Source organism: Pimephales promelas, chromosome 14 (genome assembly GCF_988280905.1).
Source record: "Pimephales promelas chromosome 14, fPimPro1.hap1.1, whole genome shotgun sequence".
In the NCBI taxonomy this organism is placed as follows: domain Eukaryota; kingdom Metazoa; phylum Chordata; class Actinopteri; order Cypriniformes; family Leuciscidae; genus Pimephales; species Pimephales promelas.
The window spans coordinates 1,714,448-1,728,930 of NC_142782.1; the positions used below are offsets into that span (position 1 = coordinate 1,714,448).

The 14,483-nt window shown below is 37.2% G+C and overlaps 1 protein-coding gene across 1 annotated transcript in view; it reads right to left on the minus strand.

The window, feature by feature from the left end:
• cfap74 (cilia and flagella associated protein 74) overlaps positions 1–14,483 on the minus strand; it is a 59,548-nt gene that overhangs the window by 39,465 nt on the left and 5,600 nt on the right. The window contains exons 4-16 of the mRNA XM_039674961.2: positions 13,415–13,513; positions 13,230–13,334; positions 11,553–11,726; positions 8,013–8,123; positions 7,803–7,905; positions 6,751–6,908; positions 6,482–6,662; positions 4,255–4,419; positions 3,189–3,347; positions 1,821–1,939; positions 1,570–1,636; positions 292–381; positions 53–211 (exon numbers count right to left, since the gene is read on the minus strand). Coding sequence (XP_039530895.2) covers positions 53–211; positions 292–381; positions 1,570–1,636; positions 1,821–1,939; positions 3,189–3,347; positions 4,255–4,419; positions 6,482–6,662; positions 6,751–6,908; positions 7,803–7,905; positions 8,013–8,123; positions 11,553–11,726; positions 13,230–13,334; positions 13,415–13,513 — 1,690 coding nt within the window. The remainder of the gene's footprint in view (positions 1–52; positions 212–291; positions 382–1,569; positions 1,637–1,820; positions 1,940–3,188; positions 3,348–4,254; positions 4,420–6,481; positions 6,663–6,750; positions 6,909–7,802; positions 7,906–8,012; positions 8,124–11,552; positions 11,727–13,229; positions 13,335–13,414; positions 13,514–14,483) is intronic.

Sequence of the window (14,483 nt, forward strand, 5' to 3'; positions counted from 1 at the left end):
TGGAAATGCGGCTAGTGTGATTTATACAGTCAGTCGCATCAGTGTGATTCACCAGTGAGCTCGTGAAGGTTTGCTGAAGGGGACCGGTGGAGACGGGGGTCAGCTTGTAACGAGTGCCAAGAGCCCCTCTGTTGGTCATGGTGATTCCTCGTGAAACCGTCTGTCCGACCACATGAGTGCCAAAGTCCACAAAACAGTGATCAACAACCATCTGGGAAAAAAATGAAATAATGGGATTAACAACTCTTCAAAACCTCAAAAAAATGTCATTTACCATGCAAAAACTCCTACCTCACACTTTTTCTTAGAGCACTTGATAGGCACAGAAAAAGGGCCAGTAGCTGACCGAAAGTGAATCACACCATCCAAATCCACATCGAGCTACAACAAATATCGAACATTTATTACTGTGGAGCTTTCCCAGATCAATTTCATAATATTTAGAATAAGAGGGCAAAAACATTGTAGAATAGGAGATGATGATCATCTATCCAGTTTTTTTTTCCGTGTTTCTTTCGTGTTGAATGGTGGCCGTCTTTGACAAAAACGGTATTCCTGCATAGTGCCCCTTTAAGTTTCTAGGCTAGTGTAAAAACCAAAACATATTTAAAATACATTTATTTCATACTAAGTATACTGCAAACCCATTAACATATTTACTGACATATCGGTTAAGACTTACTGATATCCTTAAACATTATTTGGAGTAAATCTTTACTGTACAATGCAAATTTCTTAATATTAAGCATATAATGTGTTTTAACATCACTATTAGTAAGGATAGTATGATATCAATCTTTAAATGCAAGATCTTTAAAGTGTATCTAAAGTATACTTGCAATAGTTTAACTTTAGCACTATTAAATATACTTCAGTATATCATTAGTTGCACTTCGCACTATTTCTGGATCATTAAAGCACATTAAGTGCAAAATTAGTAGTTCCAATTAAGTTTATCAGTTTAGTACACCAACAGTACAATTGCAGGGTATTTATAATAAGTACATAAATATGTAAATGTATTAGTAGTATACTTAACATAAAAAAAAAAAATATTTTAGTGTATTTATTCTTCACTAAGGTTTCCATGCCACTCAATAAAGTTGTACTTTATGCAAATTAGCAGTGACACATGAGTGTGTGACACATTATGAAGTGACTGATCAGGGACTATAGATATAATAGTATGGTTTTCTGAAAAGATGTTTATAGTGAAAAGTGAAGTTAGTGATTCAGGAAGTGTACTTTAGCCTTTAGTTGATTATGTCTTACGCATGATATTTTCGTTTATATCATGCGTACGTGCATGAATTCTTACCATTGTGTATGAAATGTGATAAATAAGCCCTGCCTTAGAAATCAAACTGAACTTGAGTGTGACCAAGAAACTACTCAGCTCACGTAACCCATCCCATGTTACTGTGAGTAATTGCACTGTTCTCGATGATTCATCTCTACCCACATGCAGTCATATAATAAAAACTGAATTTTAAAACAGAATTTGATCTAATTTTGTCTGGTAAAGCATCTCATGGGACGTGTAGGATGTGCAGTGTGGAAGAACCTTACCAAAGGTCTAAATATAGCCTCCAGTTCACAAGCCATACCTGCAGACATGGGCCCTGGTGGCTCGAAACTGCAAGAAAACACGTCACACACACAGGTTTGGAAATGATGACAGAATTTTCTTTTCAAGACAAACACAGAGAGAGTCAGCAAAAGATGCCAGTACCACGTGTCCCACTGCTCTGGCTTTAAAAGAGCATCCCTCCCTTCTATCACAACCAGTCTTTTTATGTTTATGTTATGTTTACGCCCACCTGACTGACACATGATCTTTCAGATTCTGCGACACTCCCGACAGCTTACAGTAATTAATCACGTATGTGACATTCGTCAGCGTGACTTTCTTCTTATAGACCTTCCCAACATCGCAATCCTGCAAATACAGTTCAGAAACAACATGCAATTTATTCTGATTTAAATATATTGGATGCAATATAATTAGGGCAGTGCAAAGATTAATTGTGATTAATCGCATCCAAAATAAAAGTCTGTGTTTACATAATATATTTGTGTGCCGTGTATAATTATTTTGTATATATAAATACACACACATGCATGTATATATTTAAGAAAATGTGTTATTCATATATAAAATATTTATATTTATATATAATATAGATTGTGTATTTATTTATGCAAAAGCCTCTAAATGCCATTTGAAATTTTCTTCTTTAATGATGATTTTTATCAAACTTGTATATTTAAGTTCAGTAATTTCACTTAAATAACAATTGTTATTTAAGTGAAATTACTGAACTTAAATATACAAGTTTGATAAAAATGATCATTCTGGAACTCTTCATATATAAACAGTATTTGCGTGCACATAATTCTTAAATATATACATGAATGCAATGCATATGTATTTATATATACAAAACAATTACACACATATATTATGTAAACCCAAACTTTTATTTTGAATGCGATTAATCACAATTAATCTTTGCACAGCCCTAAATATAATGTATTAAGTGTTGTACTTTAGAGGCACGACTTTGAGTTCTCCGATGATGGCTGTGTCTAATAGATAAGTGAGCTCAAACGTAAAAGTTTAGAAATATATATTTTATATTTTTTCCACCACCACATCCCTTTAGTGGCTCCATACTTCAAGAGACTGAATTGAGCAAACGCAAATGGCATTATTTAATATACAATAAGATAAATATGAAGAGTTCAGATGCAAAAGCCTCTAAGTGCCATTTGAAATTTTCTTCTAAAATGATGATTTTTATCAAGCTTGTATATTTAAGTTCAGTGATTTCACTTAAATGGCAATGAAGATTACCTATTAATTGTTATTTAAGTGAAATTACTGAACTTAAATATACAAGTTTGATAAAAATCATCATTAAAGAAGAAAATTTCAAATGGCATTTAGAGGCTTTTGCATCTGAACTCTTCATATTTCCCTAAGCATTGTCATCCACCTTGAATGGAAATTCGTTGCTGCCCTCATTGTTATGCATTATGGTATTAGTCAAGAATATGCAAATCATTATTTTATCAGGCATAGGATAATAATCTAACACATCATGTTCATTGGACCTTTAATTCCCGAGACGGATGTCGAGGTAGGCATCTCAGTACACAGCTGTGATGAGGAAAACGTTCGGTACCTTAAACAGAATAATCTCTGGTTTGCTCATGAACGGTGGTCCTTTTGACTCTCTAGGCTTTATCGGCTTTTTTGCTTCCTTTGAAAGCAAACCTTTGTTCATGTCAGTCTTCATGGTGGTGTGAGATGCTTCAAGATGAACGTTTTCATCTGATGTGGCCTAGGGGGACAGATATGACAAAAAACAATGATTTTGTAGCTAATATAGGATGAAATTTAGTCTAAAGCAGCATTGATGGAAGAGTAAAATAAACATAAAGGATTACTATGTGTAGTAATACTAGGGGCCAGTTGCATAATCATAGCCATTGTGTTAAGAGTAGATCCATTGTGTGATGATATAGACTGTGTTTCCCAAAAGCAGTGATCTTGCAATGCTTTCGGGAAACACATTCAACTAAACAAAGCTTACACTTGTTGAAATCAAATCTCTGAATATTGGGATAAAGCCTTTTTTTGTAACCATCAAAAGCTTACAAACTCAAAATTCATCCTGTGAAAACAGTTTTGAAATTGGACATTGGGTTACAAAAGAAATGGTACTTTAAATTCTTTTAGCTGGCTCCTCCCCTAGTGGGCGTCGTCAGGTTTCATATTGCAATATAGCTACTTTAAAAATCAAAACCTTTTCTAATCTTGACAAAACACGTATCGTTGAGTCTCAAGGTTCCACATTTGGAGACTATTTTGTGATAGAAGTGATATTTGGACATAAATGTATTAATTTGTTACAGGAAAACGCATTAAACATTTTTTAAATGTTTATTACGCCAAAAACATTTTTTTTTTTGTGATATCAACTTCAAATTTGGAACACGACTTGGTTATATTTATGGCTTTGATTTTATAGTAATTTTATGGTAAAAATACAGTACATTTGATCCTTGAATTTTTTTGAAGTGCTTTATCTGTAATCTGCTGGGTGTCTTCTTTAAAACAAGACAAAACGAGATCTATATTCCATAGCATTTATGAATTACCACCAGTTAAGTTTGGATAGTGCACTTTCATTTCTATTCTCACAAAGGGCAGTGTCACATGCTTATGTATTTTATTGAAATTGTTACCATATCATCTTTGTGTTTGTGTTCCCAAAGGCCGGTGAACTCCGGCTGAGCCAGACTCATCTCTCTTTTATCTTCATCCTCCATTTCTACAGAGTCTGAGGAGGAACTGACATCACTGTACGACCTGACGCCAGATGCTCTGGGACTCGACGTCACATGCTTTTCCTGAATTAAACACAAGTGGAAAAAGTGATCGCTAGTGTTGCTTTCATCAGCATCTTTGATTTGGGGTCATTTTAGTGCCAGTAATCAGTTTGATTCTGCCTTAAAGTTTGACGAGAAGATAAATGGTTAAGTCGTGGCTAGAACACACTTCTAGCCAAAATAACCTTGAATTTGGTTGCATGTCGTTTTTGCCAAAATAACTTGCGAGATGTACGATAGTCAACAGTGGTTACAAGGTGTTTGGTTTCATTTCTTTGTTATGTAATTGATGACTGGTCTATTCTTGGGCAACATTCATGAAATTTTCACTGACAGCCCTTGTTCTAGCCTAAACGTCTGAGCTGTGTTTGGACGTCTTTTAACCCTCAGGAGTCACACTTGTTATCTTCCCAGTCAAAAGTGACCGGACACCTAAAAATGAAACTTTCTCCAACCCAGTAAAACAATGCAATTTATTTTTGTTCTATAATATTTATTCTTTTTAATTTAGTATTTTGAGACAATTTAATTGAATTTATTAATATTTATGCGATATTTATGGTTTATTTTTGCCATGGAAAAATATATATATTTTTCTATATATATATATATATATATATATATATATTATTTTTTTCAAAAAAATATTAATGCAGTATTTTAGTTTAATATAGAGTCTAGGCCTTTAGAAAAAAAAAATTTTTTTGAAGAAAATTAGCACCATCTGGTTACAGTATAGAGAAAAAGCGTAGAATCATGGTGTAACCACTAGATGGCGTGTACAGCTCTCTATGGAGAGGCATGTGAATTCCCCAGATGTTTATGAACACATTTTTTGTTGTTGTTGTTGTTGGATTTGAATATTCAGTTGAAACAATCTCAAAAACTATTTCTTATAAAACAAGAATTCACATTTGTTTTTTCATTTTTTTTCAATTTCCCCATTCACTTCCTATGGGGTCATTTTTGACCAAAGACCACAAGTGTGACTATTTTTTTAAAGACCACTTAGCATGCTCAGATCATGACCTCGATGATCTGTGATTATCCATAAAAGTCACCAAGTTTCGTAACATTGCGATGAAGCTGTGATTTTTAAAAATTCAAAACATACTTTTTGTAATCAAAATTTATTGGTGTGTATGTGTATAAAAGTGTGTTTGTATGTGTGTGTGTGTTGGTGGGTGTGTCTGTTTTGCACTCTAGATGTTGTAGAGCGTCACCCCTTTCCTGCGGTGTACTTTTTTTTTAGAATTGTGGCCGATTTGTAGATTGCACATACAAAAATTCAGAGAATTTTTTTTTTTTTTTTTGTCAATTTCCCATTCATTTCCTATGGGTCGTCATTTTTGACAGAAGAGTAAAAGTGTGACTCATTTTTTTACGACCACTTAAATTGCTGGAATCATGACATCAATTTTTTTGTGTGTTCACATACCCAATGCCATAAAAGTCACCAAGTTTCGTAATTTTCTGAAGAAGCTGTGATTTTTAAATATTCAAAACAGATTTCTTTAATCACAATTTATTGGTGTTTTTGTGTATAAAAGTGTGTGTGTATGTGTGTGTGTAGGGGTGGGTATGTCTGTTTTGCACTCTTGATGTTTTACAGTGTCACCCCTTCAATGCTGAGCACTTTTTTTCTGCATCGTGGCCGATTTGTAGATTATACACACACAAATTCTCAAAGTTTTTGTGTTTTTGTCAATTTCCCATTCATTTCCTATGGGTCGGTCATTTTTGACCAAAGACCACAAGTGTGACTATTTTTTTTACGACCACTTAAATTGCTCGGATCATGACCTCAATTTTTTTGTGTGTTCACATACATAATCCCATAAAAGTCACCAAGTTTCGTAACATTCAGATGAAGCTGTGATTTTTAAAATTTCAAAACAGAAAATTTTTCGGTCAGAAATGACCGAAGAGCACCTGAGGGTTAAACGCAAACATTGATCAAAATTGCTTGCCGAGTTGGTTTATAATGTGATCTCTACTTCTGCATCATTCATAAGCTAACTGGACTTTCTCTTTTTGGGGCGCAGAATTCATTGTTTTACTGATAACCGAGTGTCACTGGTACCTCTCTCTGTGTGTGTGCAGATGGAGGAGGCAGTATGTTCTGCAGGAGTTTCTCCTCAAGCTTTTTCTCAGGGCTCAGAGTCAGTACGGGAGATTTTCTACGTCTCTCCTTCATGTTTTTTTCCAAGAGCAATTTAGCCACAATCTCCATTTGCCCCGCTCTCCGTGTGTCCTCAAATTCCCTTCAATGAAAAAGATAGAAGTTAACATATACAGTATAATAGCTGTCCTCAAACCTTTTGAGCATTCACATCAGATGTTTATCCTCACGCTTTTTTCTTCCTGAAGCGCTCCTGCACTCTCAGTCGGTGGATGTGTTCAATGCTGTTCAATCCTTTGGCCTCCAGAGACTCTTTCATGTGTTGCTCTTGCTCTCTCTGTTTCTGTTCATAGGCTTTCTGTTGTAGTTTTCTAGCACACATAGTTTCCTAAATACATGGAGAGAAGATCTAGACTCGGTCAGCATTACTTGTCCAGTGCTGCTGCGGATACACATACCATTACTCTTCAAATCGCGCAAATTGAAAATGGAAACACCTCAATTTCACAAAAAACTGCCATGTACGCTCGCATGAGGTGGCTTTTCAAGCAATTCGAAAAAAGGAATATTTCACAAAAGCGGTGTACATAGAAGTCGATCGTTCTCTAAATTTGCTTCACTATATTACTATTAAATCCTAATCTTGTCATGACAAACTATATATCGTTAGAAAGGTCTAAGGCTCCTAAATAGATATTTTAGCGCTGTTTCTTTCTTACAAATTATGAATGAACAGTAATATATGAATTTATGACAAGAGTGCGCCTCAAAAAAAATCAACGTCATTACATGAGTTTCTGACCTTTGTCACAAAAAGTCGACGCACACACTTTTAATAATTGAAACTTTGGTTTTTAGTGCTAAAAGTTCATTATAAAACATAATTAGTATTTGTCAATAAAAAAAGATAAAATTATATTTTAAAAAGTAAGGTAAGAAGTCCATTATATGGAGAATATTGAAGTCCATTATATGGAGAAAATCCTGGAATGTTTTCATCAAAAACCTTAATTTCTTTTCGACTGAAGAAAGAAAGACATGGACATCTTGGATGACATGCGGGAGAGTAAATTATCAGCAACATTTTTTTGAAAAGTGAACTACTCCTTTAAGGCAGGTGCGTAGGGGAAAATCTCCCCATTGGTCCCCTAAGCTTTTCTTGCGGGTGGTGAGCCTACAAAGAGGTGGCTCCATGTTGTTTATCTGAGCTGAACATGACAAGGCCTCATGAAGCATCACAAACACATATTACGATTTAACCCTTACAGCTGATTGACAGTACCTGACTGGCAGCGAAACTGTCTTTAAGCGTCATCACTGCGGTCCGCCTCTTCTCTATGAGCTCCTTCCTCCTCTCTTTAGCCTCAGCCTCTTTCTGTTTCATCCTACAACACAACAGCACTTACAATACGTTATATACTATGTTCTTTTAAAATACGCTGAAAATGTAAAGTTGTAATTCAGCTAAAGTTAGAACATGTTGGTGTGTCACCTCTGTAGAGTCTGCTTGAGGAAGACGGCTGCTTTGAGACGGCCAGCACGAGCCTGTTCCTGTTGTTTCCTGAGCTCTTCTGCCTGCTCTTGTAAAACCTTGTCACGTTCACTGTCACAAGAGATTATACAAACACTTTAAACAAACATTTTCAGGTGGTGCTTGCCCACTTACAGCTCGCCGCCATGATGCTGTGGTCTGTAGCTGGTTTCTAGGCTGTTCTATAGACCATTTCGCAAGATGTAAACAACACTGGTCCAGAAACACTTCCTGTTTCAGTTTGTAACTGTTTTCTTTATTTCACATGTAAAGAAAACATCTTAAAGATGTTTGTTTAACTTTTTGATTCAGTTTTAAATGTTCTGTTGGTTGTATTTTATCCCAGCTTTATGTAGTGTTAAAAAACTGAAACAGGAAGTGCTTCTGGACCAGTGTTGTTTACGTCTTGCGAAATGGTCTATAATTGACTAGAAAACCAGACGCCACTCTCTCTGCTGGTTATAGGTTAAAGACTCTTAACATTGTTTTGTAAATCATTTGGAGTCGATGAGCCAATTTTTACTTAAATTGTTCTTTTGGCAAGGAAAATACTCAATAGAGTCTAGATTCAACTAAATTTAAAATATGTTCAAATGTGTTGCATTGCCTCCTTTTCATTTTATCATCCGTCATGTGACAATTCAATAGACAAGTCTATTGTGATTTGATTTAGACTGTTAAAGGCGCACGCGATTACTGAGAAACGATGTTGATAGTTGAAATCGATCCTCTTTTCATTGCTCCGCCCCCAATAGAAGAAAAACTATGCAACACAAGTAACCACTAACATCTAGTGCACATATGCATGAATCAGCTGTGATCCGACAAAAGCATATCTTGCTTCTCTGAAACATAGCAAATACCAATATTGCTCATGTATCACGCAAAAACAAGACCTTCCTGCTCTCTAAAGTCTCTCCAGCGCTGGAAAGCCGTTCCAATATGAACGTTGCTCCTAACACCAATCATAACCCTTCTTTATCCACTTATATTCATGTGACCATTTACACTCTGATAATACCTCAGCCATCACTCTCTCTCCTCCAGCATCTCGATTGGATACGCCCCCTATTGCTGATTGGCTACAAGAGTGTTCTGGTGTTCTATGGATTGGACCAATCCACTTTGTTTTTTTATAATATTTACATAGTAGGGGAGCGGCTAAGTGATGTAATCGTTCAGTTTATGATACAAGCTTGACAATTGGCATGAGCAGTCTCCATGTGTCACTTAACAAGAAAATTGTCACTTGAAATTTCAAGATGGCGGCCATTTTTCAAGATGGCGGACACCTTAGTGGAGCACATAGACATATACACTAGACTTCACCTTGGATACGGCAGTTCATTGGAACGAATGCGTCAATAGAGCCGCCATCTTGAAACAGGGGAGCCCCTCCACTTTAATGCATCAGCGTCAATGTAGTAGACACAGGTCTAACGCAAATAAAATCACCATAAATCATCATGAATGCGATTTTTCTTGTTTTTTTTTTTGGTTTGTTCCAACGGTCAGACATGTATTTATCATTGATTCCAGAAAGAAAATTTTTTTTTTTAAACATTCTTCCTAGTTCAGATTTCATCCGTGAACTTCATACGCTGCACAAAAGTCCGCCACCATCAATGAATTCGAAGTAAAGGCAGAGATAGCAGCGTTACCTAGCTACTTCCTATGACAAGACCCCTGTTCCAAGATGGCGGCGGTTTTGACGCATACTTAGAACCCCCAGGTGAGGTCTAGTGTATATGTCTATGAGTGGAGCAGGTAAGTGATATAGTGGTTTATTTGGTGATACAAGCATGAAAATTGGCATGAGCAACCCTTTCTTGTCAAGCAACCTGTAGAGACTGCTCATACTAATTTGCATGCTTATGTCACTAACTAAACAATTATATCACTTAACTGCTCCTTTTAGGTGGTGGTAATCTTGAAAAAAAGGCCGCCATCTTGAAATTTCTTGTCAAGTGACCCTTTGAGACAGCTCATGGCAATTTTCATGCTTGTATCACCAACTAGATGATTTCTTAAGCCTAATTTCTTAAGCCTAATCTTGAAAAATGGCCGCCATCTTGAAATTTCAAGTAGCTGTGGGTGGCTTATTGTCTAGTGACAATCAGAGACTGCTCACGCCAATTTGCATGCTTGTATCACCCAATAAACCACTATATCACTTAACTGCTCCACTAAGGTGTAGGCAATCTTGAAAAATGGCCGCCATCTTGAAATTTCAAGTGGCTCGGACAATTTTCCTGTCAAGTGACCCTTTGAGACAGCTCATGCCAATTTTCATGCTTGTATCACCAACTAAATGATTTCTTAAGTCTAATTGCTCCACTAAGGTGGTGGCCACCTTGAAAAATGGCCGCCATCTTGAAATTTCAAATAGCTGTGGGTGGCTTATCGTCTAGTGGCAATCAGAGACTGCTCACGCCAATTTGCATGCTTGTATCACCCAATAAACCACTATATCACTTAACTGCTCCACTAAGGTGTAGGCAATCTTGAAAAATGGCCGCCATCTTGAAATTTCAAGTGGCTCGGACATTTTTCCTGTCAACTGACCTTTTGAGACAGCTCATGCCAATTTTCACGATTGTATCATAAACTGAACGATTCTGCCAAACATAAGCACTTAGCCGCTCCACTAATAGCAAGGACTTTGTGCAAAAAATAAATACAAAATTTTCAGCACACACACACAGAACAGACATCTAAAGGTATGCTCACACTTGTAGTTCGATTTGCTTGGTTGGTTTACTATGGGCAAAAAAAGGAAGAAATGTTTAGCCTTGGTCTGCTTCACATAGGCATTTTTAACACAGAACCAAAAGGCACAGGGATATGTTCACAACCGGATTGTTTGGCTTTTATTCTGTATATTTCAAGACAGAATGTACCGGACGCCCACGCTGTATGTGCGTAGCCTACATATGATGGTATTTTGACCAAATGAGAACTCGTGAAGAGCTTGTAAAATGTGTAAAGGAGTCAAAACAGTGACAGAAATCCCTCCACACACACACACACATCTGCTGTGAGGAGACGTGGTTCAGCAACATCACGACTATGATGAGAAAAAAACATTCGGTCCTTTTTAGGATCGCATCTTGTGACATCACGTCCCGTTTTTGGTTGGTTTACGTGTCTTTGATCCATGTTGCGTTCATATACCAGTCGAACCGAACCAGAGTTCATTTGGAAGTGGATCGGTCTGTTTGTTTGGTGGCACCAGGGTTCAGATGATAGCATTCACTCTTATTCAAACGAACCACCCTAACAGAACAATCGTACCAGAGTTCATTTTAATCCAACCAAACATGCCAAGTGTGAACAAATATTCAAAAAATTGTGTGTTTGGATGTTGATTTCATTTTCAACAGCATGTCTCAGAAGCGCTTACTCCCTCTTTAAATGGCTCAGGTTACACGTCTTGCATTAAACTGCAAACTGGAGTGGATGTGATAAAGCTGTGTGACACATTTCACATTAAACTCTTACATTCTGTCACGTTGTGCTTTGTGTTTACGTTGTTTGATGACGCTCTTCTCTCGCTGGAGTCTGAGCTGGTGTTTCTTCTTGTCCTGAGATTGGACGTTCTTCTCCTCCAGCTCAAGTTCCCGACGCAGAGCCAAGAAGTGACCCAGATCGACCTCCACCTGACACAGCTCCAGCCTGAACAGACGACAATTACACTCTACATCCACAACAACAGCATATTGAAGGGATAGTTCACTTTGAAATTAATTTTTGATATGTTTTATCTTCCTCAAGATGTAGGTGTCTTTGTTTCCACAGTATTTTCAATTTGGACATTTTTTCAGTCAAACCGTTGTTGTCTATCAGTCATACTCTGGAGGCTAAGGAGGGAAAGAGCAGCACAGAGAAGTCCAAATTAAACATGATTTAATGACTCGTGAATGTAAGCACACACTGATGGCCTAAGACACGAAACGAGCGGTTTGAGTGAGAAAACCAACAGTATTTATATCGTTTTTACCTCTTGTAATCACAGCCATGACAAAATGACGTGACGGCACGGGCGCTTCGGTCTGGAAGTGATTGCTTGCGCCCCGACGTCACTCTTCATTTATAGAGAGATTTCGGAAGTTGTACCTTTCACTAAACATATTTAGATATACGGGAAACCGCAATGGAAGACGATCTAAATATGTTTAGTAAAAGGTAAAACTTCCGAAATCTCCGTGTAAATATTGAGTGACGTCACACGCAAGCGATCACTTCCGGCGTAACATTGAACTGATTCAGTTCGGTTCAGTTGGACATTGAACAACTGATTCAGATCACTTGGACGTCACTGTGGACGTCATTACACGAGTTAAAAACTATATAAATACTGTTCGTTTTCTCACAAAAACTGTTCGTTTCGTGTCTTAGGCCATCAATGTGTACTTACATTTACGAGTCATTAAATCATGTTTAATTTGGACTTCTCTGTGCATGCTCTTTGAGATGGTGACCATAGACCTCCATTATATGACTGACAGACAAGAACGGTTTGACCTAAAAATATCAAAATTGAAAATACTGTGGAAACAAAGACACCTACATCTTGGATGCCCTTGAGGTAAGATAAAACATACCAAAAATTAATTTCAAAGTGAACTATCCCTTTAAAGGATTTCTGTTAGGCAACCTTGGTTTGTAGATTCAATCATGCTGTGTAAAACTGGATTTTCCCAATCCATCCAGAACAGATACTGAGATAAAGTACACATTGATGGCCAAAGACACTAAACAAGTCTTCGTATGATTACAAGAGGTAAAAACGATATAAATATTCGTTTTCTCACACAAACCGCTCGTATCGTGTCTTAGGCCATCAGTGTGTACTTACATTTACGAGTCATTAAATCATGTTTAATCTGGACTTCTCTGTGCATGCTCTTTGAGGTGGTGACCATAGACCTCCATTATATGACTGACAGACAAGAACGGTTTGACCTAAAAATATCAAAATTGAAAATACTGCTGAAACAAAGACACCTACATCTTGGATGCCCTTGAGGTAAGATAAAACATGCCAAAAATTAATTTCAAAGTGAACTATCCCTTTAAAGAGCCGTTTAAGTTTAAATATCAAGAAGATAGGAAGAGAACAAATATAATGAAATCCACAGGTATTAGGTGTAGGATTATTGCAGATATGAAACTCACTCATGCTCTTTGAGGATCATGGCTAAATGATCCCCCAGATCCTCCTCCACCTGCAGCTCGGCACACACACGCTTGAGTTGAGCGCCAAGCCGGAGCACCGCCACGCTGCGCAGAACAAAGCACAACTAGACACTTCGTTCTCTTCTTCAGGGAACTTCGTTCACAAAAAAAAAAATGTTTTTCACCTGTTCTCAGCTCGTTTCTCTCTCTCTATATCTGACTCAATCTGCTCTCTGTTTTCCTCCAGCTCCGTCACATGAAGGTGAAACGCTTTAAGTTCCTCCCTTGAAGAAATTACAAACTCAGATTTACAAATACATTTGTGTGTTATAAAGAAGATAAAAATCTTCGTTTAACAAGTCACTGAACATGTTGTAATTGGTAATGAGGAAAGAATACATTTCCCATTATAGAGAATGGTGGCCAGCTCACACTGCGCCGACAGACGGCAACACACACTTTTTTGTCGGATCAGTGTGCCTGTCATCGCAGATTGAACATGCTGAATCAGAATTAGACTGTCTGAGTGACGTAATCTGGTCTGCGTCTGTCGTGTGGACTGAATTTAGTTCACCATTTAAACCAATAAACACACTCACAAGAGGGAAAAGTCATGTCGCATCATATCTGACTGAATGAAAATGCACGTTTATTGTCTTTCATGACTGAGGCTACGTCCACATTAATCCGGATACATTTGAAAACGAGGTTTTCGTTTAAAAACGCTCTCCGTCCACACTAGCGTTTTCAGGCATTTTCCGACGTTTCAGTGCGGATGAGAAACTTCTAAATTCACTTTACTGCGCATGCATGAAACTTCACAAAAGCTCACTGAGATGATACAGATGGGAAAATAAATAATAATGTTATCGCACAATAACAGGATAATTTTATTTAGCAAAATATCTCACCATCACGGATGCGTCCAGGTCGCATTCAGTGAGTCACCATAAGTTTGGTCTAAAACGCAACTGCTCTCTTGTTTTGCCGCAGACAGTCTTTGCAGTACTGTGCTTTGAAGAATAGCACATATTAAGTAACATAGAAAGTAACATATTTTAGCAAAAGTGTAAAAATGAATAACACATAACAGGCATAATACCGATAAACATGAATATCTATTGGTACTACACATGGATCACATGACTAAACTTACATCATCGTTTTGAAATACCTCCGGTTTCACTGTCCACACTACAACGCGAAAACGGCGTTTTCAAATTTATCCACTTTGGAGAGCGTTTTCCAAACGAT